Below are 23,099 nucleotides of genomic sequence, written 5' to 3' on the forward strand. Positions count from 1 at the left end.
TGGCGGCTCCTACCATTGGCCGCGCGCCGCGGATGAGGCCCGCGTGACGCCGCGCGCGGGGCGGGGCGGGGCGGCGGCGCTCGGAGTCACCGGAGCTGCGGGACCGCACCGCCGCTGCGGGGCCATGATCCGTAACGGGCACGGGGCGGCGGGCGGCGCGGAGCGGCCGAGCCCAGCGGGCAGGCGCGCGGTGCGGGTGTGGTGCGACGGCTGGTGAGCGGGGCGGGGACGGGCGGCCAGCAGTCTCCTCCCGGGGTCCGCGCCGGCAGTTGCCCGGGGGCCGGCCCGCGGGTCGCGGGGGCCTAGTCCAGGGTTTCCCTGATGTCCCCCTGGGCTCCTCAGCGACGCCTGCCGGCTTGGGCTTGGAGCCTTCCGGGGCTCTGTCGCTCCCGGCTGCGCGAGGCCAGCCGACGTCCGATCACTTCGAGGTTAGGCGCGAAATGTGCAGACGCTGATGCAGCCGGCAGTGTCCTTCCGGAAAACTGGAGATGCGCCCCTCGGGCGCACACTGGGGACTGCCAGGTCGTCCGAGGCGCTATGGAGCACACAGGCTCCCAGCCCTCGGTGGGTCAGGAATGCCATGGGCTTCTCTGGCAATTTAGAGGAGGTCATTGTTTTGAAGAAACTTTGGGGCTGTCAACAAGTAGAAGGAAAGTTGACCTTTCTGACAGCTTGCTGCCCTCAGTGATTTCACAGGCCTGCACCTGATGGAGTGGGGAAGGACCTTGGCTAGTCAGCCCATAGCTCCTGAGACGGCTTAAAGGGAGCGGGCAGAACCTTGTCTCTTTTGCACCTGAGTCACCTTGGGAAGAGGGAACTCGCTTCCTGTTGTACTCTGACCTTGGCCCTGGCCAGGGGCCCACCCCCATCAGGCCACAGGCTGCAGTAGCTAGGATTCAGTGGCACTCTTTCCTCCGTGTGTTCCCCCAATCCAGCCTCTGACCCCTCCTCCCATCCATCCTGTGCAGAGGGCACATGGCTGGATGAAGTTGACCCTGGGCCTGAATCCTGTAACCCCACCCAGTTTGTCTGCTGGGACCCCCTGCACTGTGTTGAGAGTGGTAAATGGCTATTCTGAGAGGGGACGGGGTCTGCTCCAGTTCCCCTGATCACACCTCACAGGGGATGGGGATCTCTGGAGGGAAGTAGAGCCAACCCAGGGCCCAGCATTGGCCCACAGAGGATTTCGAGTGTGCAGGAGCACCTGGGGCCCGGCACACTGCAGGGGCTGAGGAGCCTTGAACTGGAGAATGCACTCACAGCTAGACTCGGATTTGAGGATAAGGGCTGGAGAACCAAGGGACACGGGCTGTTTTTCACTAAGCCAGGCAGTGGGGGAGGAGCCAGAATTCTCAAAACCAGTGATTCCCAGGCTTCTTTGGTTGGAGTTTTGGTTTTGTGTTGACCCCAGGGACCTCAGATAGAATATGATCCAGACCCAACCCCCAATGTGACTCCCCACAGCAGGTTGTGTTTAGTGAAAGAAGGGGACAAGTGCAGAAACCACCTGAGGCCTGAGAAGTGACCGCAGCCACCAGTGGGAGAGTGTCCTGGGAGCTCTTCAGCCTTGCTCTCCTCCAGGCCTGTCCCTGGGTGCACCATCCTTGCTGGTCCTGACACTGAGGGGGTCCTGACCTCTGGCCCAGGATCTTGGGGGGTGGACATCTTAGTGCCCACCTCCCTGCTGAAATCCTGCTTCTGGATAGATCCTGGGTAGCAGTTTCCCCCAGTGTTTTCTCATGAATTCTGGAAGGATCAAAGCTGTGCCCCACAATGCCCCTTACCACCTACCTTCCTTAACATAGGGCCTGACTGCCTTGTCTGTCCCCACAGCTATGACATGGTGCATTATGGCCATTCCAACCAGCTGCGGCAGGCACGAGCCATGGGAGATTACCTGATTGTGGGCGTTCACACCGATGGTAAGGGGCAGGCTGCTGTGCCCACACCACCCACAGTCTGACATGGTCTTCTCTGACGGGGTCAGGTAGTGCAGGTCCACACATCCTTCCCAGAGCTTGGCTGTGAGGGAGCTTGGCAAGCTCAACCCAGCTTTGCCTGACTGAGGAGGGCCCCCAGCTATAGAGAACAGGCCCGTGGCATTCATGACAGGCTCCTTGGCTGTGCGCCCATCCCCTCCACCCCTGTCCTGGCTCCTCAGCACCTGGACTGAGGGGCTGTCTCGTTACCCAGCAGATGCTCTGATCCATTTTGCTGGCCAGAGCACAGCGGTGGTCTTGCCCTGTGGCCTGAGCACCCAGTGAGAGGCAGGCTCCCTACTACACCCCACTATAAGTACAGGACAGGGCGGCTCCTGAGGAAGGAGCCTGGGGGGCTGGAGGTCACCTCTCTCATCCTTGTCTTTTCTTGTGGTCATAGAGGAGATCGCCAAGCACAAAGGGCCCCCGGTGTTCACCCAGGAGGAGAGATACAAAATGGTGCAGGCCATCAAGTGGGTGGATGAGGTGGTGCCTGCGGCTCCCTATGTCACCACCCTGGAGACGCTGGACAAGTACAACTGCGACTTCTGTGTGCACGGCAGTGAGTGGGAGGGCCTGGGGCTGCGCTCAGGTCCCGGGTGGTACCTGGCGATGGTGGGCCTCCTCGCTGTGGGCTCCAGGAAAGCTCTGCTCCCTCCCCAGAAATAAGTGCACAGATACTGGGACAGGCTGGGGACTGAGAGGGGAGCTGGGTGCTGGCTCTAGGCTGAGCCTCCTTGTCTTGGTGTGCATGTCACTCTCTAGATGACATCACACTGACTGTAGATGGCCGTGACACCTACGAGGAAGTGAAACAGGCTGGGAGGTACAGGTAAGTCCCCAGGTGGCCTACCAGTCAGGGCACCAAGTGCAAAGGTTCCTTCCAGCTCATTCTTGGCCGCTTTGTGGCCTCCTCTGAGAAGAGTGTCTGGGCTTCTGGCCAAGACTGGGGACACAGGAAGGGGAGCGCTTGTTGTGGCCCTGACTTCATGGCAATTCCAGGGCTTCAGAGAAGTGTTACAGGCAGAGCTTAGCAGGGATGGCCAGGTTCTTGATCAGAGCTGTGAGCATGGCCACCATAGCCTAGCACAGCTGGTGAGTGCCTTATGGGACTTGTGCCCTTTGGGAGCTGGCTTTTAATCACTTTAAAGACCTAGTTGTGGCCAGTGGCTTCTGCAAGAAATGGGGCAAGCTGGAATTCCCTTGGCAGAGAGGGCACAGTCAGGCAGGACCTGGGTGTGAGGGAGGCTGGGGGGGCCTGATGCAGAATGGGGACCATCCTGAGTCTGCCCTGCCTGCTCCCAGCTCCCAGCACTGCAGGAGTGGGCCTTAGTGATCTTTCCGCTCTGCTCCTGCTTCTTTGTAGCTGATCTCAGTACAGGGCTCTTCCCCATGCTCCACTTCTGTGTTCTGTTGTGGTCAGTGCAGAGAGGTGCACAGGCAGGGTTAAGGTCATGTCCCTCAGGTGGGGTCCACTGCAGGTGGGGCCTGATAAAGGGGTCCAGGACAGGAACCCCCCCATACTCCCTTTGGTCCCCCCAGAGAGTGCAAACGCACCCAGGGCGTATCTACCACAGACCTCGTGGGCCGCATGCTGCTTGTGACCAAGGCCCATCATAGCAGCCAGGTGAGTGCAGGGTGGGGCAGGGTCCCTGGTCCCTGGGCTGAGGACAACCACCCTTCCCCATCTTTCTCTTCCTCAACCTCTCCTCTGGCTGGGGGAGCCACCAGCTATGCAGTCATGGGGTTGGCAAGTCTGGAGGGTAAGACCCCTCAGTGGCTGTCCCTCCTGTGCAGGAGATGTCCTCCGAGTACAGGGAGTACGCAGACAGCTTTGGCAAGGTGAGTGAGCTCTGGCCAGTAAGGCCACCTGGGAGTGCAGCCAGTGCTTGGCTGCCCCTCCTCCACCACCCACACTCCCCTTGGGGCTCTCTTTAGGGAAAGGCCAGCTCTCCTCCCTCCCTGCCTGGAACTGACAGGTGGCCTCTAACCAAATGGCCTGCCCCTCTCTCCCTTTGTAGCCCCCTCACCCGACACCTGCCGGGGACATACTTTCCTCAGGAGGCTCCTCCCAGGTGACCAGATGGTGGCCTAAGGGTGCTGGGTTCCCAGAGGGCTGTGTCCACAGGCCACTAGGTTCTGTACCTCATGGTGGTGAGTCCACCAAGTGGAGCTGGTGTTAGTTGCAGTACCTGCTGTGGCCATCAGGCAGAGCCACAGTCTTGCCAGTGGCAGTGGCCTTGCCTGGACTGGTGGTGGTGTCCCTGCTCCTGCCCTGTTCCAGGTACCTGCCTGGAAACAGACCCAGTGGGCCTCTGGGTTGTGGCATGCTGCAGTGGGGGTGTGAAGTCCTGACCCATAGTGCCCACTGCGTCTGCTCCCCAATCCCCACCATGACAGACAGGGATACAGGCAGCCCTATACCCAGAAGAGTGGTCCCAGGAAGGAGCTGGACAAGGGACATGCCTGAGAGGCCTCTGCTGCTGACCAGCTTCCTCTTTTGGCTGACAGTGTCCTGGGGGGCGCAACCCCTGGACAGGGGTGTCCCAGTTTCTACAGACATCCCAGAAGATCATCCAGTTTGCTTCTGGGAAGGAGCCCCAGCCAGGGGAGACGGTCATCTATGTGGCTGGTGCCTTTGACCTGTTCCGTATCCTCCTCCGTACCTCTGTGGTGCCACGCCCACACCATGGAAGGGGAACCTGGGCCACAGGCCCCTCAAGGCCCTGGGACTGGGCTGGGGTGCGGGGAGAGCAGCCTGGCAGGGAGAAAGAGTGGTGAGGTGCTGAGCCAACTCCCTGGGAGGCGGGAGCTCTCTGCCCTCTTGCCCGTTGTTGCCTCTTGACCTGTGTACAGATATTGGGCACGTGGACTTTCTCGAGAAGGTGTACAGGCTAGCTGACAGGCCCTACGTCATCGCCGGCCTGCACTTTGACCAGGTCTGTGCCCTGCCTCCTTGTTCCCCAGACCCAGACAATTGACGGGCCATGAGGCCCTGGTGGGGCTCCAGGGTGGATGTTGGGCACAAGTGGCCTGTGGAGGAATGAGGCTTCAAGTGCCTTTTGAAAGCAAAAGAGACCTCCTGGGTGGGTAAGCTTGGGTGTCTTCTGGGGTCCAGAACCGTTCTGCCTGGCTCCTCTGCTAACTCCTGCCCATAAGGGATCACTGGGAGGGAGAACACCCGGTCCACATGAGGCCCTGAAGCTGAGCTGACCTTGCTCTGCCCTTAGGAGGTCAATCGCTACAAGGGGAAGAACTATCCCATCATGAACCTGCATGAGCGGACCTTGAGTGTGCTGGCCTGCCGGGTGAGCACAGGCCAGGAGCCAGCCCGGAAGGGGAACATCCCCTGGCCTCTCCCTTCCAAAGGCTTCCCTGAGCCAGGGTGTGGGTGCCTATCCATCCCACTTGGTAAGGTGGTCTGGCCTCCTTGGTAGTGTTTATCCCCAACTGAGGAACCCAAGAGGCCCAGGAGGTAGGACGCCGTGGGCTCCCTGGCCAGCCAGCCCCAGCCCTGCCTGTCTCTGCTCACTCACCTGCAACCTCAGCCCTGCATCTAGGGCCATTTCCTACCATTCTCCAGTCCTGCCTGCCAGGATTGGGGACCTCTGCTACTACTCCTTGTCCCAAGCTACTCTGCTCCTTGTCTCCACAGTATGTGTCAGAAGTGGTGATTGGGGCCCCATATGCAGTCACAGCAGAGCTCCTGGGTCACTTCAAGGTGAGGCTTCTCATGGGGTAGGTACTTGGTGCTGCTGTGGCTCCCAGAGAGGCACCTGGACTGACCCCTGCTCCCTTCCCAGGTGGACCTTGTATGTCATGGGAAGACAGAAATCGTGCCTGACAGGGACGGCTCTGATCCCTACCAGGTGGGTTTCACTGCTCCCCGATGGAGCTCCGCGAGGCTTCACCTGCCTCTGGGCTGGCACAGAGATCCTTGCTGCTGTGTGGCTCCAGGGGATAGGGAGGCAGGTTGCTAATGAGCACCAGTGATTGCTCTCCTGGCCCTGTGCTAGTCTCCTTCTGGGGCAGGGCAGGGACAGCTAGTTTCTGTGGTCAGGAGGGAACTCATCTCTCTCTCCTTGAGGCTTCCAGGAACCCAAGAGGAGAGGCATCTTCTATCAGATTGACAGTGGCAGTGACCTCACTACGGACCTCATTGTGCAGAGGATCATTAAAAACAGGTATCCCCAGGGCCCCTTGGGGGTACCAAGCAGCTGCCAGCAGAGGGAAGATTCCCTGGCGCAGCTCACCATAGCCCGGCCCCCAGGTTAGAGTATGAGGCACGAAACCAGAAGAAAGAAGCCAAGGAGCTGGCCTTCCTCGAGGCCACAAGGCAGCAGGAGATACAGCCTGTGCGGGAGGGCGACTAGACTTCCGACTGGAGGACTGTCACGGAGAGCCCCTGTGCCGGCGCCTGCCCCGCTCTGCTTCTGCGTCTTAGAGTTTGGCTCACGCAATTCTAAAGGAAGCTGCAGCACCACCCACTAACTGGCCTGGCTCCAGCAGGGCTGGTGGGGAGGGCACTACTCCAGCCTGCCTGCAAGGTGCCTGTTTTGTAGTGGGCTCTCAGCTCCTCCTGCTCAGAGAAGGCGTCCGGCAGTGGAGCAGCCCAGCAGGCAGGATAGGCAGAGAGGACCAGTGAGATGAAGGCTGTTGCTCCTGTGTGCTTCCATCCAGTGGTTTCTAACTGCTGCTCCTCCCCCATCTTGGAGAGAGATGACCTTCCTGCCTGGCTGCAGGCTGCACTTCCTGCTTATCCAGCTTTGTGGAAGGCACAGAGTAGATGGCTTTGGGGAGCTGTGTTCCTGGGGTCACTCCCCATTGGGCACCCTGTGCCCTGCAGCTCATCCCTGTACCCTGTGCCTGGCTCCAGGAAGGTGCACTTGTCCTGCTGCCCTTCCAACAGACTTCCTGGTCTTGATTTGTACATCTCTGGTGCAACTGAATAAAGCCTGCTGGGAAGTGCTGTGTCTGCCCCCAGCTCACCCACCCACCACAGGGCTTCTGGAGTGGCAAGACCAGGAAGGCCGCAGAGCCTTGGGGCTGCCTACCAATGGGGCTGGGAGGCAATGATTTGGCATGTCTGTTGAATTCAGATGTGGGAATTAGGGCTATAGGTGTGGCTCAGTGGTACAGCAAGGCCCTACCTAGGGTGCATTGGTCCCTGGGCTCATTCCCAGTTCTGCAAAAAGAAGAATATGAAGGTGCTTTCCAGCCCAGTGCCCTCCCACTTTAAGCTGCTTAACCAGGTGGAAAGGGACAGGTCCCTCTGAGGAAGATGGGCCTGCCCTTTCCTTTTAATCCAGCTGATTTTGAGGTCTGCTTTACAATCCCAACAGAAGCCTCACCCACTTTCCCTCTGTGCCCCCAGTCTCAGAAGTGGGGTGGTGCTCATGTTCAGACCCCTGAGCTGTGGGATTCCTGAGCAGAGAGGCCAGGCAGTGCCTGCAGGCTAGATCTGGTAGGGCCTGGCTGCCTGGCTGCTGGGCTGGGCAGAGAACAGGCCTGGCCTAGACATGCCAGCACCTAGAGTATGCTGCTGCTTGCACCCTGGAGCAGAGGCTGGGGACTGATCTGCACCAGCAGCAAGTAGAGCCTGGGCCCAGCACCCCAAAGACACCTCGTCCAGCCAGGGGAGACTCCCTGCTCACCTGCCACTCATGGAATCCCTGGGTGGAGGGCTGGCAGGTCCAGCTGGCAAGGGCACAATGGGGACACCCTGAGAGGCAAGACTGCAGAACTCTGGGCCTTCTGTCAGCCCTGCCAGGAGTGGAACAAGAGGGAAGCAGCCAGAGGTCCCAGCTCATGCTCTAGAGGAAGACCCAGAACCCTTGAGTGTGCCAAGGGTGAGGGGAGCCGGCTAGACCAGAGGAGAGCGGCACCTGGGGCACCCTAGCAGGAACCCTGGTTTTACTGGCCAGGCGGCCACAAGTCCGGGTGACTTCGGGGCCCCGCCCTGCTCGAGGCCCCACCCCTCCAGCAGTCCCCCTCTGAAGACTTGACTGAGCTTCTCCTTTATTCATTTGGCGGATTACTGCACGGGGCGGGGAGGGAGGGTCCGGGGTGCCATCCCGCGAGGCAGGTCTGGGGGTCCCTGAGCGGGCAGTGGGCGATGGGGGCACCCACCGGGCCAACGAGGTTGGTATTTTGGGCCGGGGCCTCAGGTGCGATGGCAGTCGGCGGCGCGCAGCGACAGGAAGACATCCGCCTTGCACTGGAAGGTCCCGTCGCCGTCGGGGAGCCGCTGGCAGCTCTGCAGGTTCGGGGTGACGTCCTTGACGCACACGGCCTGGGTGGGCGGTGGAGGCTGAGGGGGCCGCCCGCACCCACCGGCCCCCGCCGCCCCCCTGCGCGCACTCACGAGGCTCCGCAGGCTGGGCCGCAGCTCCGAGGAGGCGCCGGCGCGGCGCTGGAGGCCCGTCCCGCCGGTGAGCTCCGAGCGCCGCGCAAACGGGGATCCGCGGAAGCCGGACAGTAGTCCCGCGGCGCGGCCCACCGAGTAATGGCTGGGCCCGGCCGCCGGCTTGTACCACGCGAGACCCTGTGGAGCCAGCAGCAAGAGCAGCGCCAGGGCCGCGGCCACCAGTATCGCGTGCCGGGCCATGAGGATGCAGGCAGCGGGAGGGCTGGGGAGCGTCCAGGTGGAGCCACACAGCCTGGCCGCCTTATATCTACTGCGGTGACAGGGCGAGGGCGGGGGCGGGGCGGGAGGGGACCCGTCAGCGCCCCGCAGGCATAGGGCATGCAGGAGGCTCCGGTGAGGCCCACGCAGCAGCCTGCAGAGGCGCACAGACCCTCCCACTGACCCGTCCATCCTGGACTGACAGCACTGAACCCCCAAATAGCCCAAGGAGTCACCCCCCACCCAGTCCCCAGCACTCCCAAGACTGTACCTGCACAGTACTCAAGGGACAGGTTCTCCCTCCCTAAAGGGGAACTGAAAATTCTTGACTATAGGCATCAAAGTGCCTGGGTAAAGCGTGGGGGTCACGGTCTGGTTCATGCCCATGGTGGAAGGAACTGGATCCTATAGGAAGAGGAGGGTAGCACGGCCAGAACCCAACTTTGGGAAGGCCAGACTAAGAGACTGCAGACCCCAGGCGGCTCCCTGCCCAGCTCTGACCCTGTATGGTGGTCTCTGAGATACTTCCACTTGGAGCCTTCCCTGCATTCCTTCAGCCAATACTGGGCACACAGGAGACTGCCCAGAAATAAGACATACTGAACACCTCCTGCATGCCAGGGCCAAGACCACGAACAGGGCTCAGTCCCTGCCTAGGACAAGTAGGAGTAAGGAAGGGGTCCTCCCAGGGAGGTAAGAGGATGCTTGGGAAGAGTCTACAGAGACCAGTGGGGTGACCCTCCCACAGGAGTTTCTGTGGCTTCCTGGAACAGGGGGCTAAGGGGGGATGCTACAGGGTTTGATGAGGACTTTACAGAGGTCCTGACCTGAGAGGAGGCAGGCAGCAGAACAATGGGATCAAAGGGCAGGAACTGGAGCCCCCATGTACAGAGTAGGGTGACTACTAGGTTTGTGATCTCCAGAGAAACTCAACATTCTGGGAGGTCTGGTGAGCAGACCAGAGATGGGTGGAGCTGACCGGGAGGAAAGGACCCAGGTGGAACTCAGTGGGAACTCAAATGGCAGGGAAGCCAAGAGGGAGGCTTTGTGGCGAGAGAGTACTGAGGTTAGCCTGAGGAGGCTGAGCCCTGGCAGACACGTCCTGTCTCATGAAAAGATGCTTCAGAGGACGAGGGCAGAACTGGTTCCCAGGTTAGGGGCCCCATACTGGCTCACGCTGGGCCCAGGTTCCGAGTGCCTAGGAGCAGAAGCTACTAAGAACAGCAAAGGAAGGACGGCAGTGGGCTGCTGGTCCCTCTGTAGGTGCCTTCTCTTGGCTGTGGGGATCAGAGGAGCCTCCTGAAAGCTGTCCTTCCCTAGGACACCTGGAGACATCCCAACCTAGAGAGCCTGCACTGGACCTGGTCTTCAGTTTGAACAAAGGACAAGGTTCTGTGAGAACAGAATGCCATAGCCTTCTGCAGCCCACCTGACACTACCAGAACTTGCTCAGGGACATCTTACTCCTGCCAAGGCCTGAGTAAGGGTTCTGGGGGTGACAGCCATTAAGAAGCCCACTGACAGGACATGGCTGCTGTGGCTCCCGTTGGTACACACATATTCCGGGGCCTTGATTTGGCCATGCCCTGCCCCGCCCCAGGCTCTTTCATGATTCTGCACTCTTTTCCCAGAACTGTGACTCAGGTCTGATGAGGACTTCATCCGTGTTTCATCAAGATGTTTATTCATGAGAGTTTTCATATCAAAACACTGCAGCTTCATCAATGTGCCAATGACAGGCAACCAAAGCCTGCAGCAAGGCTCAGGTACTTTAATGAGTTTTATTTATTGAATAAAAGCGTCAGCATTGTGATGGAAAACAACAAACAGGCTCCAGTCCTTGTTTCAACCCTGTCACAGCCCAAGGACGGTCTCCAGACCATGGCCATCGGGTCCCACTAGGAAAAGGGGGACTCAGGCCATCTTGGGGTGGGGGAGGGGGGTCCAGGTGCAGCATGGGCACCTCACTCCTTGAACTTCCACTCCTGCCGGCACATGGGGCAGTGCTGCTGCACCTGCTGCGCGTTGAGCCACTTGAGGATGCAGTGCATGTGGAAGCAGTGTGAGCACTGGCCCCACACCAGCGGGCAGTCATCGCCAGGCACCTTACCTGCAGGAGGGCCAGGATGGGACAGCATTAGGGAGGGCCCAGCATTCTCAGGCAGGCTACACAGAGCATGTGGCAAGCCAGAAAGGGGTCCCAGGACATCAGGCTATGGCTCCTACCCCAGGCCAGTACCTCTCCGTCTCATGTTTCAAAGACAAAAATCTGGTCAGGCTCGCTTATAATTCCAGCAGCTTGGGAGGCTGAGGCAGGAGGATCACGAGTTCAAAGCCAGCCTCAGCAATTTAACAAGGCCCTAAGCAATTCAGTGAAACCCTGCTGTGGCTCAGTGGTCAAGCACCCCTGGGTTCACTCCCTGCTACCAAAACAAACAAACAGAAATCAGGGGTATGACCAGACTCATTCTCACGTAGCCCACCCCCACTGAGGTCTGCCTTGAGATGAGGCCCCACCTGCCGCAGTCTGGCTGGGCACCAAATCGGGAGGTCACGAGCCACTTGTAGGTTCAAACAGGAACTCCTTTATTGCCTGAACTCCACTGGCACTCCACGTGCACTTCCTGGGAACACTCTCTGCCCTCAACAAGGCTCCACACGGGCTCAAGGCAGCAGGAGCTGCCCTATTGCCAGACAGCAGAGGTCTATATACACCTGAATACACAGCCTGTTTCAATCCAGCATCATCCAATAGTACATATGGGCCTTACCCGTCATCAGATGAGCTGACCTCAAGGCGTCAGCCTCCTGTCTTAGGTTGGTACCACTGCAATTGGATCTTACCCATCACTGACTACCAGTCCAGTATACAGCCATACCTGTGGAGAGGTCTTTGTACCGGGGGAAGGGGGGGGGGTTTGAGGTTCTTTGCCTCACCTCTGTGAGCAATTATACACAGTTTAACTTAATTATCATCATCTTAGTGGTTCGCTGGCATCACCTCTCAACCACTCCTTCTGGCAAAATGCCAGGTGCCATCCCGACTCGGCTGTGGCTCTCAACACCCACCCCTACACCAAGTGAAACAGAGGGGAGCGAGTCTGGCTGGACCACCAGGACCCTGTATCTTTAGAGTTTGGGTAAAGAGACAACGTCTGACCTCACAGGCCTTGGGGACCATCTGTGGACTCTTGACTCACTGTGATAACCAGAAAGTAACATTACTGGTCAGATGCCAAGAAGCTGATCTGAGCAGTGAGCTATTCTCTCTTTATCAAAGCAGGAGGGCTGGAGACCTAGAAGATCCTCTCCTTGGACTTCAGGGATTTGGTGACCTACAAGCATCCTGGGGACACTGGTATTTAAGGGCCAGCTTTCTTCCTACATATAGCTTCAAAGGGCCCCATCTCCAAGGCCAGGTGAGCAGGATGCAGACACCCAACCTGTGGGTCTGGAAATGCTTCCTGTGGAGAGGATAGTGCAGAGAGGGACACTTCATACTATCAAAGTTGTCCTGATTTCTCAGGAACCTATGCAGAGCACAGCAATGCTCCCTACTCCTGCCCCAGTCAGTCTAGCACCAAGGAGCTAACTCTCGCTGCCTCTAACCCACCCTCTGGTGCCAGCTCTATGTCGCATCTGCTCCCAGTCTCCACACAGTGCCTGTCCATCATCAGCAGAACTCTCAATGAAATCACCCCTTTCAAATTAGGGTTAGAGGCTATGAGACCACAGTTGTGGGCACCCAGTTGGCCCTGGTAGGAGGGCTACTGTGGAGGAAGGTACTCCCTCCTTCCAGTCAGATACTGGTAGGCAGCCTGCTGGGCATCCAATGACTGGATGTACAGAGGTCTGGCTGGACCTCCTGAGGATGACTCAGGAGGGCTTGCTAGTGTCCTGATGAGATTTTTTTTTTTCCTTTTTTTAAAAATTAAAACACCTCTCAACAAGAATGCTTTCACCCAGGTCCCTCTGGGTCATGTAGCAGATTTATTATAGCCTTAGTCACTCTGGATTGCTCACAGTTGTTAAAGAAATGTGGCACTAGTTAACCTATCCAGAAAGCATATTAGACTGCCAAACATTTTGCACATTAAAATCAGATCCCGCTAACTCCAAGCACTGGACTGAATTCCCTATTCTCTACAGCCAACAGGCCATTTTAACAAAAACTCCACACACTGCACAAGCACGAAATGCTGAGTGTTCAACCACAAAGACCTTGTTTTCATGTCCCAGTCAAAGACACCTCTGGCATGCTGCAGGCTAGGCTTTGTAGGCTATGTGTGGGTCCATCCTAAGGGGTCTAGCAGGTCTGGGTACCCCACAGCCATCTTCAATCCACAGGACAAACTGCCCATGCCCAGCCTATGGGGGAGGCCAGAAAAGGCAAAGTTACTGAAAATGTTTCTGAATTATTTCCCACGTTAGGTAAATGCTCTACTACTAAGCCACACCAAGGTCTTTTTGTTTTCTCTATCTTATTTTTTGGGTAACCAGGATTGAACCCAGCAGCACCTAACCACAAAGCCACATCCCCAGCCCCTTTTTATATCTTACTTAGAGATTTCTAAATTGATGAGGCTGGTTTTGAACTTGAAATCCTCCAACCTCAGCCTCGCATGATGCTGGGATTACAGGCATGCGTGTGCCACCACGCCCAGCTCCTTTTTGCAGGGTCTCAAGGAGTTGCCTAGGCTGGCCTTGAATTGGAGACCCTCCTGCTTCAGTCTTTGGAGTAGCTAGAAGGCAGCAGTACACGCCTGTACCTGTCTCACAGATTTTTCTTGGTATCAGGAATTGAACCTAGGTGCTCAACCACCCAGCCCTTTTTGTTTTGAGAGAGGGTCTCACGAAGTTGCTTAGGGCCTAAGTGGCTGAGGTTGAACTTGCAATCCTCCTGCTTCAGCCTCCTGATTTGCTGGGATTATAAACATGCATTACCAAGCCTGGCTTTAGGAGTCATTTAAATACAATCAATCAGTGATTTCTTTCTTGCATGTGCCACCACACCCAGCCAATCAATGATTTATTTCTTAAGATACATTTCACCTATCTGATTAAGTCAGAATGCATTAACTCCTGGATGATGGAATTTCTTTTCAACCAGGGAAGATATATAAAAATTTGAGTTGGGCTTGGTGGCACATGCCTATAATTCCAGTGACATGGGAGGCTGAAGTAGGAGAGTCACCAACTTTGAGGACAATCTTGGCAACCCAGTGAGACCCTGTCTCTAAATAAAATACAGAATAGGGCTGGGGATGTGGCTCAGTAGTCAAGTGCCCCTGAGTTAAATGGCCGGAAGAAAAAAAAAGGACTAGGGATGTAGCTCAGTGATAACGCACCCCTGCATCCAATCCCTAATATGAAAAAACAAACACCCCAGCCCCCAACAACAAAAGGTCACATAGTTTACTTTTAAAGACTTAAGCATGAAGGCTGGGGATGTAGTTTAAAGGTGGAGTGCCTGCATAACAGGTCTAAGGCCTGGGTTCCAGTCCCAGTACCACCATGAAATTTTTTTTTTTTTTTTAGGTATGACCAGCTCAGTAGTGCATACCTGTAATCACAAGGATTTGGGAGGCTGAGGGAGGAGAATAATAAGCTGGAGGCCTGCCTCAGCAACTTAGTGAGACCCCGGGGCTGTAGCTCAGTGCTAAAGAGTCCCTGGGTTCAATCCCCAGTACTGAAAAACATAAAATACTTCCTTTTTCTGGGGGAAGTACTGGGGTTGGAACCCAGGGTCTCTCTCTCTTGCACATGCTAGACAAGTGCTCTACTATCAAGCAACATCTCCAGCCCAAAGGTGTCCTTCTTTGTTTTACTGTTTGAGAATTTTCAAACAAAATGTCTAAAACATATCTTTCTTGGTGCTACACATGCTCTGCTGGTCTCCAATTCCTCGGCTCTAGCGATCCTCCTATCTCAGCCTCAGAGTAAGGCCCACAGGTAGGAACCACACCAGCTTTTGACCGGATATTTTTCGGGGTGGGGTGGGGTGGTGTTCCAGGGATGGAACTCAGGGACACTCGACCACTCGACCACTGAGCCACATCCCAGCCCTGTGTTGTATTTTATTTAGAGACAGGGTCTCGCTGGGTTGCTTCGCGCCACTTTTGCTGAGGCTGGCTTTGAAGTCGCGGTCCTCCTGCCTCAGCCTCCCAAGCCGATGGCATTGCAGGCGTGGCCTGGGCGCCGGGTTGGCAGATCTCCGCAGGAAGGTGATCCCAACCTGCCCGGCTCTTTTCTGGAAAGGAGACGAAAGCCAAGGGTTTCGAGGCCGGGGTGGGCCAGCAAGAGCTGGGCGCGCAGGAGACACTTACAGTCTGGGCAGCAGCCATTGAACGCCATCCTGCAGATCCCACAGTTCTCGTCGTTGGCCACCCAGAGCCAGGTGGCCACGCCGTTCCAGCACTTGATCTTCACCTTCATGGCGGCGGGGCCTGCGGACGAGGGCAGAGGGTTACCGGCTACCGTTATTCTGCGCAGCTGCAGCGTGTGGGCAGCGAGGTGGACGCGGCGCCCGACGGCCGGGGCTCCGCGCTCGGAGCAGCGCCTGGGGGCCGCGTTGGGGCGCCACGTCCGCGGAGGCTCACGCCCGCCGGCGCAGGAGCCGCAGGCCGCTCTGCTCGCCGGACTGTGGTCGGACCTGGTTCTCAGGGAGTCGCCACGACGCCGCGCGGAGTCTCCAGCGGAAGTGAGCGGGGAGGCGTGATGGCGGCTCTCCCGCAGGCCCGAGGGAGGCGGGCTGGGGGCCTGGCCAACGCCGTTCGTCGCCCGAGGGCAGCTCTCCCGGACCCGCGCGCCCACATCCCAACCCTCGGGCAGAAAGGGCGCCAAGCCCCGCCCACCCTGTGCCCTCGCACCTACGCCGCCTAATCACGCGCCGCCCCGCCCTTCCGTTGGCGGCGCCGGCGTCCGCGCGGGAAGGTATAAAAACGACCGCACCGCGTCCGGCGCCTTCAGAGCTGCGCTCGCCGAGCCCCGCTCCCAGTGCGCACGCGTCTTCCCGCCCCGCGCGCGCCGCGGCCAATCGCCTGCCGCTCCGGGGTCGCGGCGCCGGAAGGCCGCGCGCGGCGCCGGAAGTGACGCGCCAGCGTGCTGACGCGCGGGCTCGAGCTGAGGCCCGATTCCGCGCCCGCCATGGCCGACAAAATGGACATGTCTCTGGACGACATCATTAAGCTGAACCGGAGCCAGCGAGGCGGCCGCGGCGGGGGCCGGGGCCGCGGCAGGGCCGGCTCTCAGGGCGGCCGTGGAGGCGGGGCGCAGGCCGCCGCGCGGGTGAATCGAGGCGGCGGACTCATGCGGAACCGGCCGGCCATCGCCCGCGGCGCTGCGGGCGGCGGCGGCAGGAACCGGCCGGCGCCCTACAGCAGGGTGAGTGCGGGGCCGCGCGGGCGCAAGCGGGCGGCCCGGCAGGCGCGGGCACCGTCGGCGGAGCGGTGGGCGGGGACGAGGTCGCGCCGCGAGACCCGGCCCCGAGGCGGGGGTTCTTCCGCCGCTTTGTGCGATCCCGACGGGCCCTCGTGGCGGCGGCGGCGGGAAGACGAGCGAGCGGCCGCGGGCTTGCGCGGGAGGGCCGGCTGGCGGAGCGGGCCTGGGGCCCGCGGCGAGGCTCACGGGCTGTTCCGCTTGCGCTTTCCCTTCAGCCGAAGCAGCTTCCCGACAAGTGGCAGCACGACCTGTTCGACAGCGGCTTCGGGGGCGGTGCCGGCGTGGAGACGGGGGGCAAGCTGCTGGTGTCCAACCTGGACTTCGGAGTGTCAGACGCCGACATCCAGGTAGGAGCCCGCGGCTCGCGCACCGCGCGGCCCCGCTTCCCGCCTCGGGGCCCGGCTGGCGGCCGCCCAGGGCGCCCGGGCGCTGGCGAGGGCTGGCGGGCGGGGACCGCCGGGGCCCGAGGAGCGGTCGCGGGGCGCGCCGCGTGGCCGCTATGAGTGCGAGGCCGCCTCCGCGCTCCCGCCTCCCAGGCGCACCCACCGCGGGAGCGTTCTCCCGGTCTTGTCAGCAGCACGGTCCCCAGGCCCATCTCTGGGGGACGAGGCTTTTTCCCTTTTTGATCGGACCTGAAAGTCATTTAAAGTGGTCTGGGACCGGGACGTGGCTCGTGGCGGCGTGCTCGCCGGCGTGTGCAGGGCCCCACTGCAGTCCCCAGCACTGCGGAGCGAATAGGTGGCTCCGTGTTTTTTCTGCTCAAGAGGCAGTATTGGTGATGGCTGGGGCAGGGTGCCGGGCCTGGAGCCCGACCGTGTGACCTTGCCATGGGGACGAGCAAGGCCAGTGAGCACTCACAGTGTCTCAACACTTTTTTTAAGGTGGTTTCTGGCATCCACTGGAAACCGCTTTTGGTGAACTCCACTTCCCTGCTGTGTGCCTGCGGCCGGAGCAGCCCCACACTCTGGGTTCCCTCTCCAACTCCCAGCCTGCCTGAGGTCAGGGCAGTTTCCATGGCGTGCTTGACCTCAGTCTTTGAGGCAGGCTTGAGTAGGAGGAGAGGGAAAGGTGAGCAGCCAGAATCTGCCTTTGGGGGAGGGCCTGGGGTCAGGGCTCCAGAGGCAGTGGGCCCTTTGAGCCGGCCTGGTCTATTGGACAGCTTCCCTTGCTCTTGGCCTTTTCTGTTTTGTGGAACAGCCCTTGAGTGTATTTTAAGTTTTCCATTGTTGAAAAAGAGAGTGCCTTAATCTTTGTACCAGGGAGCATTGCAACTTGTTTTATCTGCATGATGGTACAAATGTCAGGTCCCCAGATGGGCAGGAGATTTCCCGACTCAGGTGCTCTTAAAAGTTGCTGTTTCTCCTGGCCCATCCCTTCCCTCAGTTCCTGTTACCTCTGCCCCATCCTCTTTGTAGATGGCTGCCAGGGATGTACCCCCAGCATTCATACTTGCAGGGGCTGACCCTGGGCCAGTGGAGGAACACAGTGTTGCTGCCTTGTCAACACATGCTTTTTCTGACTCCTAGGAACTCTTTGCTGAATTTGGAACGCTGAAGAAGGCGGCTGTGCACTATGATCGCTCTGGCCGCAGTTTAGGGACAGCAGATGTGCACTTTGAACGGAAAGCAGATGCCCTGAAGGCTATGAAACAGTACAATGGTGTCCCTTTGGATGGTGAGTCTGGGGCTGGGCCCAGGATGCCTGTGGGGCTCGTGGAGTTTGGGGCTGGCACCTGTCCCTGTAGGAATATGGGTTGCCCCTCTGGCTGAGGACACTTTGCATTTGCCCCTTTGTCTCTCTCTTCCATTCTGCCACCTCTCATGCTGCCCCACACATCTGGACCAACCTCTTGTGAACCCCCATCCAGCAAGCTACATCCCTCCCCTCCTTCAGCTCCTTCCGGAAGATTCACTTCTGTGAAGCCTTCTCAGAACCGCCATAGTACACCTGAGTGCGGGGCTGTAGTCGTAAAGACAAAGGTACCTGTTCTTCTTCCGTCAGGTCACCCACACCTGTCCACCCATGAGCACCCTGGACATCTGAGCAAACAGCCCACCTAGCCTGGACTGAGAAGGAGTGAGGAGGTGTTGGTGGGGTTGTTGTTGTTGCCATTTGTTGTTCTCCCACCAGACTCTCCAGGCCATTTCCCTTGTTGGGGGCATTGGAGACGCACAAAGGCCCTTTCCAGAGCTTGCATGGAGACCAGGGTATGGTGCCCCCTGGGCTGGCTTCAGAGCCTCTGGAGTGAGCCTTCTTATGTTCTTTGCCACAGGCCGCCCCATGAACATCCAGCTTGTCACATCACAGATTGACACACAGCGGAGACCTGTACAGAGGTGAGTTCTATGGTCTCTGGGGTCTGTGGAGATCAGGTTTGTTGTGTGGTCATGTTACCCTCAAGGCTTTCCAGCTCGGTCATTGAGTTCTCTTTTCCTTGCCAGCATAAACAGAGGTGGTATGACTAGAAACCGTGGCTCTGGAGGCTTTGGTGGTGGTGGCACCAGGAGAGGGACCCGTGGAGGTAGCCGGGGAAGAGGCAGAGGTACCGGCAGGAACTCAAAGCAGCAGCTCTCTGCGGAGGAGCTGGACGCGCAGCTGGACGCCTATAATGCAAGGGTGAGTCCCAGCAGGCCACCAAGGCCACAGTGGGGGAGTGAGTCCTTTGGGGCTAGCAAAGCTAGGAATGGGCCGAGGCCAGGGCCTCCTGAGTGAACCTCCTCCCTCTGTTTCAGATGGACACCAGTTAAACAGCCGGGCAAACCGTGTGTGGAACAGAACCCAGACGTCTCGTCCCTGCTCCCTGGTGGGAGGGGGTGCTGGGCTGTGCAGCCAATGACGGATTTGTTTCTTTTATGTTTTAAAATAGGATTTAAAAACTCATGTAAAGGTTTTTTCTTTTCTCTTTTTTTTTTCTTTCTTTTTTTTTTTTTTTTTTTTAAATTCTGAAACAGACCTGTTTTGTACCAAGTTATTTTTGGGATAAATTTTACTGGTTGCTGTTGTGGAGAAGGTGACGTTTTTCACCTTTGCCATAATAAAATAGAAACGTGTGTAGACCTGGAACTGTCTGGTCCATCCCGCTGCTACAGCCCTTGCCTGGCAGCGCTGGGTGTCTGCCCTGTGGGAGAGGAGAGTAGAGCCATCTGTGGAACCTAGCATGGGGTTGGAACTGTGCTTTGAAGGTGGTGGCTGCCACTCTCCTGTCCCCTTCCTCACCTTTCCTAACTCTTTACACTCTGATTCAGTAGGTGGGAGACACCAGAGGCGCAGCGGCCCCTTCCCTAGAGCTGCCTGTTCTCTCTGCCTGTGCCACAAGGTCAAGGGTGGGTGGTCATCTGTGCAATGTCTAGAGGTCTCCCATGACAGGCTGTTGGGCTATCCTTTCCCTTCTCTGCACTGTATCGGGGAAACCTGGGTTCTGAGGTTCTGATTCTTCTGTGTGGTTCCAACTCTTCATTAATGGGACATACATTTTCCCTCTGTACAGTTATGCGGATAATCAAATCCAGGGGTGTTTGAGTCCCTCTCGTACAGCAGCTTGGTGTGTGCATAGGTCCTGTGCACACTTTCCCATAGACTTCTAAGTTGTCTCTAGGCTCCTTATGCCTGGTGCAAGGCGTGTTCTTTTATTGCCTGTTGTCCTGTAGTGGTAGGGAAGAGTTCTGTGTGTCCCAGCACACCCAGTCTTCCTGGATGTCTGCATCCTTGGTTGGCTGACCAGGACATTGGAGAGCTGGCTGTATTTGATAGTGATAAAGTAGGTAGTGGAAGTGAAGGCAGAACCTAACCTCCATCCCAGAGGGGGCAGGGCAACAGGGACAGCTTGATGTCAAGTTGGTGATACTGTTTTGAGAATGGGTTGGACATGGAGATAAGAGCTTTAGATCTTACCCTGCTGGGAGGATCCTGCTGGTGTGTGAGTATTGTGGAGACTGAGGCTGGAGAGGGAATTCACTCAGGGGAACTGATGGCGCTCTCTGCAGACAGTAGGTTCTACTGGGCACGTGCTCCAGACCAGCTCTGCTTCCGAGTTTGGTCTGACTCGAGTCATGCAGGAGAGAGTGTGTCAGTTACAGTGACCCTATGTAAAAATCAGTGGCTGCCATCTGAACAGCCTTTCCCTGTGCCAGGAAGGGCCACTACCATTAACAAACAAGGTGACTCATTCTGGTTCTCTGAGGTGGCTCGTCCGGTAGGGGAAAGGACTTCTGCATGTCTGACTCCAGTTGCCAGAGCAGAGGAGTAGATGAGAGGCAAGGCAGTCCATGCAGTGGGACGGAGGCTGTCCCTGAGAAGGTGGCCTCAACTGGTCCTGAGTGTTGGAGCCATACCCACTGCTAGCAAGCAGAGGAAGCACTTGGTAGGTGTACCTCACAGGGAGGAGCGAGGAGAGTTAGGGGCTGTGACCTTCTTGGGAGGAAGGAACACCAGAATGATGTGTTGTGAGGTGCAGTAGGTAGGTGTCAATGGGGAGAAGGCCCCAGGAAGGAGCAGGCTGAAGGTGGCAGTCACGGATTGGCTGTGTCACACACGTGGGAGGTGGGACAGACACACCCAGGTGTCTTGTATGAGAATGCTACTTTGAGCTGGACATCTTTGATTTGGTAGCTGGCAAGTGGAAGTGGCTCAGAGGAAGGCGTTGGAAGAGATGGAAATGGGGTCACATCACAGGAGCAGTGGCTAATGTCTGCTGTGGGGACATAGTTCTGTTCAGAAGGTAGAGGACAGTGGCATGCGGGTGGCAAGCCTGGCCATTTGTAGTTAGAGTTGCTAGTGGGACCAATCTGGAGGCCACCTGGCTTCCTTTTAAGTGGTGAGCAAAAGAGCTGGGTCACCTACTTTCTGAAGTAGACCTTTGTTCCCAGTGGGCACCACAGGGAAGACCTCATTTGCCTCTGAGCCACTTAGATTGCGTATTTTTCAGGGAAGAAGATAGAGGCTCTTCTGTGGAATGCACTGATAAGCAATGGAAACCAAGGGCACATGCTGTTGTAGTTCAGGTCCTCTGGAGGCTGGTGCCTCAGTTTCCTGCCTAGAGAGGGAGGGGGAAACCACTGACTCCAAGAGTGTTTGAGGAAAGGATGACTTGAGACTTGGTGTTCTGCAGGTTTTTCTCCTTTATGCTCCTCCCTCAGACCATGAGCTGCAGATGTTTGGTTGGCTGCCAGAGTCCTTCAGGTGCCTGGGGCGACCCAGTTCCTTTTGTAGCCTTGTGGTCTGCATGAGAAACTACAGTGATTGGCTCAAAGGAGGGCACGTGACTCAGGAAGGGCAAGAGGGGGGCTGAGCTTTCAGATGTGCTGAAGGAAGGAAAGGTCAGCAATGGGGAGAAGCAGCAAGTCCAGGTTTCAGAGCTCTTCCCAGGTTAGCTCAGAGCACCGAGTTCTGACGTCAGCTCCGTGCATGTGGAGGTGGCTGTCTTGGAAGCAGGAGGAGTGGAGCAAAGGCCCGCCAGACCCATGCAGTGAGAAGGAGTTGTCCTCCCTTTGGAGTTCGAATCCTATTAGACCTAACCTGACCTCAGGCGCTGGGTTCACTGATTCAGTGGTTTGGTTGCTGTATGCAGACACCATTGTAATAATTTGTCTTGCTGTTTATACCTTGCAATGGGGTCATCTTGTAAGTTAGTAAGTTTTGTTCTAGCTTTCAGCAAACTGATGGTTTAAGTAGGAACAAAACACAGTAATGATAGGTGTGATGGTGACAGAAGTAGGGGGAGTGGAGGTGCAGTGGTCAAGTAGACGGAACAGCGCCGCTCCGTAGCAAGCTGCGCAGCTGTCAGACGTCTGTTGAGGCCCTGGGCTGTGCCTTGTACTCTATTTAATGTTCTGTGTAGTTTTCTCCTCTTTTCAAGAATCTAGTGATATGATTTTTTCACTTTAGAACTTAAAGAAAATGAAGTAACTCACCCAACAAAAATGTGTGCACCCGTTGCAGGGATAAAAGCACTGAACAAAATAGTAATCTAACAGAACTCTAGTACATTCTAGTGGAGAAAAGACAGGAGGGCTGGAGCTGTAGCACAGTGGTACAGCACTTGTCTAGCATGTGTGAGGCACTGGGTTCTATTCTTCAGCATCACATATAAACAAGTAAAGTTCATCAACATCTAAAAACAATTAAAAATAGGATTGCTGAGCAGGGTGGTACACTCCCATACTCCCAGCAACTTAGTGAGGCCCTAAGCAACTTAGCAAGATCCTGTCTCAAAAACTGAAATGGGCTGGGGATGTGCTCAGTGGTTGAGTGCACTTGGGTTCAATCTGTTACCCTAAAAAAATGAAAGTGAAGTACAGACACAGGGTATCCAATGAGGCCATGGAGGAAAACCTTGCAGGGTGGAGTTGTGAACCCTTGGACAGTGGAGGTGAAGCTCACTGGCAGAGGCAGAGAATAGCAAGTAGAAGAGCCCAAGGTGAGCACATACCAGGGAAGGTAGGAACAGCCCAAGATCCCAGTGCGGGGGTGGTGTAGGTGACCTGAGGCATTAATGTGAGGACACCAGCTAGGGGATGAGCCAGTGAGTGGAGGGCCAGAGTTGCACCCATGGCCAGTAGACCAGGGCCATCCGTGTCAGATGGCACTCCACCACTGAGCTCTGTCCCCTGCCCTGGGAATTGAGCCCATGGATCCATGTACACCAGGCCAGGGTACTGCCACTGTGCTACACACCAAGTCTTTAAGTTTGTTTTGTTGGGGTTGGGGGATTGGGGATTAAACCCAGGAGTTTACCACTGAGCTATGTTCTCAACCCTTTTTATTTTGAGAAAGGGCCTTACTAAGTTGCTGAGGCTGGCTATGAACTTGCAATCCTTGAGTTGCTGGGTTTATAGGTGTGCTCCACCATGCCTGGCAATCCTTTTCGTGTCTGGGTAAGATAGAAGTTATCACAGAAAGACTTTCTTTCCTGGGAAACTTGGAGGATTTCACTTGAGAACACTGTGATGGCCTTCATGGGGTTGAACACTTGTTGCATTAATCCATGCAACAAAATAAATTCAAATACTGATTTGTTACCAGGCCTCACGGCCTTCACCTGTGGTCCTAGAAACATT

The 23,099-nt window shown here is 57.0% G+C and overlaps 4 protein-coding genes across 7 annotated transcripts; 2 read left to right on the forward strand and 2 right to left on the reverse strand.

Moving 5' to 3' along the window:
- The first annotated feature begins 53 nt into the window (after positions 1–53).
- On the forward strand, positions 54–6,975 carry Pcyt2 (phosphate cytidylyltransferase 2, ethanolamine). 2 transcript variants are annotated; one of them, XM_077110572.1, is made up of 14 exons: positions 54–213; positions 1,834–1,922; positions 2,380–2,541; positions 2,745–2,811; positions 3,522–3,606; positions 3,777–3,821; positions 4,001–4,054; positions 4,491–4,629; positions 4,836–4,918; positions 5,210–5,287; positions 5,635–5,700; positions 5,783–5,848; positions 6,075–6,163; positions 6,250–6,975. In XM_077110572.1, the coding sequence occupies exons 1-14, from the start codon at positions 125–127 to the stop codon at positions 6,350–6,352; spliced, it is 1,215 nt and encodes a 404-aa protein (XP_076966687.1). In that variant the 5' UTR covers positions 54–124; the 3' UTR covers positions 6,353–6,975. The 2 variants fall into 2 exon arrangements, with proteins under 2 accessions (XP_076966687.1, XP_076966688.1); XM_077110573.1 differs by lacking the exon at positions 4,001–4,054.
- A 1,036-nt stretch (positions 6,976–8,011) lies between these two features.
- Npb (neuropeptide B) lies at positions 8,012–8,586 on the reverse strand. Its single transcript, XM_077110575.1, has one exon. It carries the CDS (start codon positions 8,584–8,586, stop codon positions 8,143–8,145), a length of 444 nt encoding a protein of 147 aa, XP_076966690.1. The 3' UTR covers positions 8,012–8,142.
- Positions 8,587–10,371: 1,785 nt separating this feature from the next.
- Anapc11 (anaphase promoting complex subunit 11) lies at positions 10,372–15,608 on the reverse strand. Of its 3 annotated transcripts, none has more exons than XM_077110578.1 (3): positions 15,478–15,608; positions 14,931–15,050; positions 10,372–10,714 (listed from the first exon to the last, which is right to left on the reverse strand). In XM_077110578.1, exons 2-3 carry the CDS (start codon positions 15,037–15,039, stop codon positions 10,569–10,571), a joined length of 255 nt encoding a protein of 84 aa, XP_076966693.1. In that variant the 5' UTR covers positions 15,040–15,050; positions 15,478–15,608; the 3' UTR covers positions 10,372–10,568. The 3 variants fall into 3 exon arrangements, with proteins under 3 accessions (XP_076966693.1, XP_076966691.1, XP_076966692.1); XM_077110576.1 differs by having other exon boundaries at positions 15,474–15,606; XM_077110577.1 differs by lacking the exon at positions 15,478–15,608 and adding an exon at positions 15,257–15,453.
- A 42-nt stretch (positions 15,609–15,650) lies between these two features.
- Positions 15,651–19,100, forward strand: Alyref (Aly/REF export factor). Its single transcript, XM_077110574.1, has 6 exons — positions 15,651–15,987; positions 16,260–16,391; positions 17,571–17,718; positions 18,317–18,380; positions 18,486–18,660; positions 18,777–19,100. Exons 1-6 carry the CDS (start codon positions 15,751–15,753, stop codon positions 18,789–18,791), a joined length of 771 nt encoding a protein of 256 aa, XP_076966689.1. The 5' UTR covers positions 15,651–15,750; the 3' UTR covers positions 18,792–19,100.
- Positions 19,101–23,099: the final 3,999 nt, after the last annotated feature.

This window comes from Callospermophilus lateralis, chromosome 11 (assembly GCF_048772815.1).
Source record: "Callospermophilus lateralis isolate mCalLat2 chromosome 11, mCalLat2.hap1, whole genome shotgun sequence".
NCBI lineage: Eukaryota > Metazoa > Chordata > Mammalia > Rodentia > Sciuridae > Callospermophilus > Callospermophilus lateralis.

Bases quoted from the DNA above. Each gene is read 5' to 3' on its own strand.
- Pcyt2 (XM_077110572.1), top strand. From the start codon at position 125: ATGATCCGTAACGGGCACGGGGCGGCGGGCGGCGCGGAGCGGCCGAGC. The intron at 2,542-2,744 runs GTGAGTGGGAGG...GTCACTCTCTAG, and splicing joins CGACTTCTGTGTGCACGGCA to ATGACATCACACTGACTGTA. The intron at 3,607-3,776 runs GTGAGTGCAGGG...CCTCCTGTGCAG, and splicing joins AGGCCCATCATAGCAGCCAG to GAGATGTCCTCCGAGTACAG.
- Npb (XM_077110575.1), bottom strand. From the start codon at position 8,586: ATGGCCCGGCACGCGATACTGGTGGCCGCGGCCCTGGCGCTGCTCTTG.
- Anapc11 (XM_077110578.1), bottom strand. From the start codon at position 15,039: ATGAAGGTGAAGATCAAGTGCTGGAACGGCGTGGCCACCTGGCTCTGG. The intron at 10,715-14,930 runs GTAAGTGTCTCC...GCCCTCCTGCAG, and splicing joins CAATGGCTGCTGCCCAGACT to GTAAGGTGCCTGGCGATGAC.
- Alyref (XM_077110574.1), top strand. From the start codon at position 15,751: ATGGCCGACAAAATGGACATGTCTCTGGACGACATCATTAAGCTGAAC. The intron at 15,988-16,259 runs GTGAGTGCGGGG...CTTTCCCTTCAG, and splicing joins GGCCGGCGCCCTACAGCAGG to CCGAAGCAGCTTCCCGACAA. The intron at 17,719-18,316 runs GTGAGTCTGGGG...TCTTTGCCACAG, and splicing joins CAATGGTGTCCCTTTGGATG to GCCGCCCCATGAACATCCAG.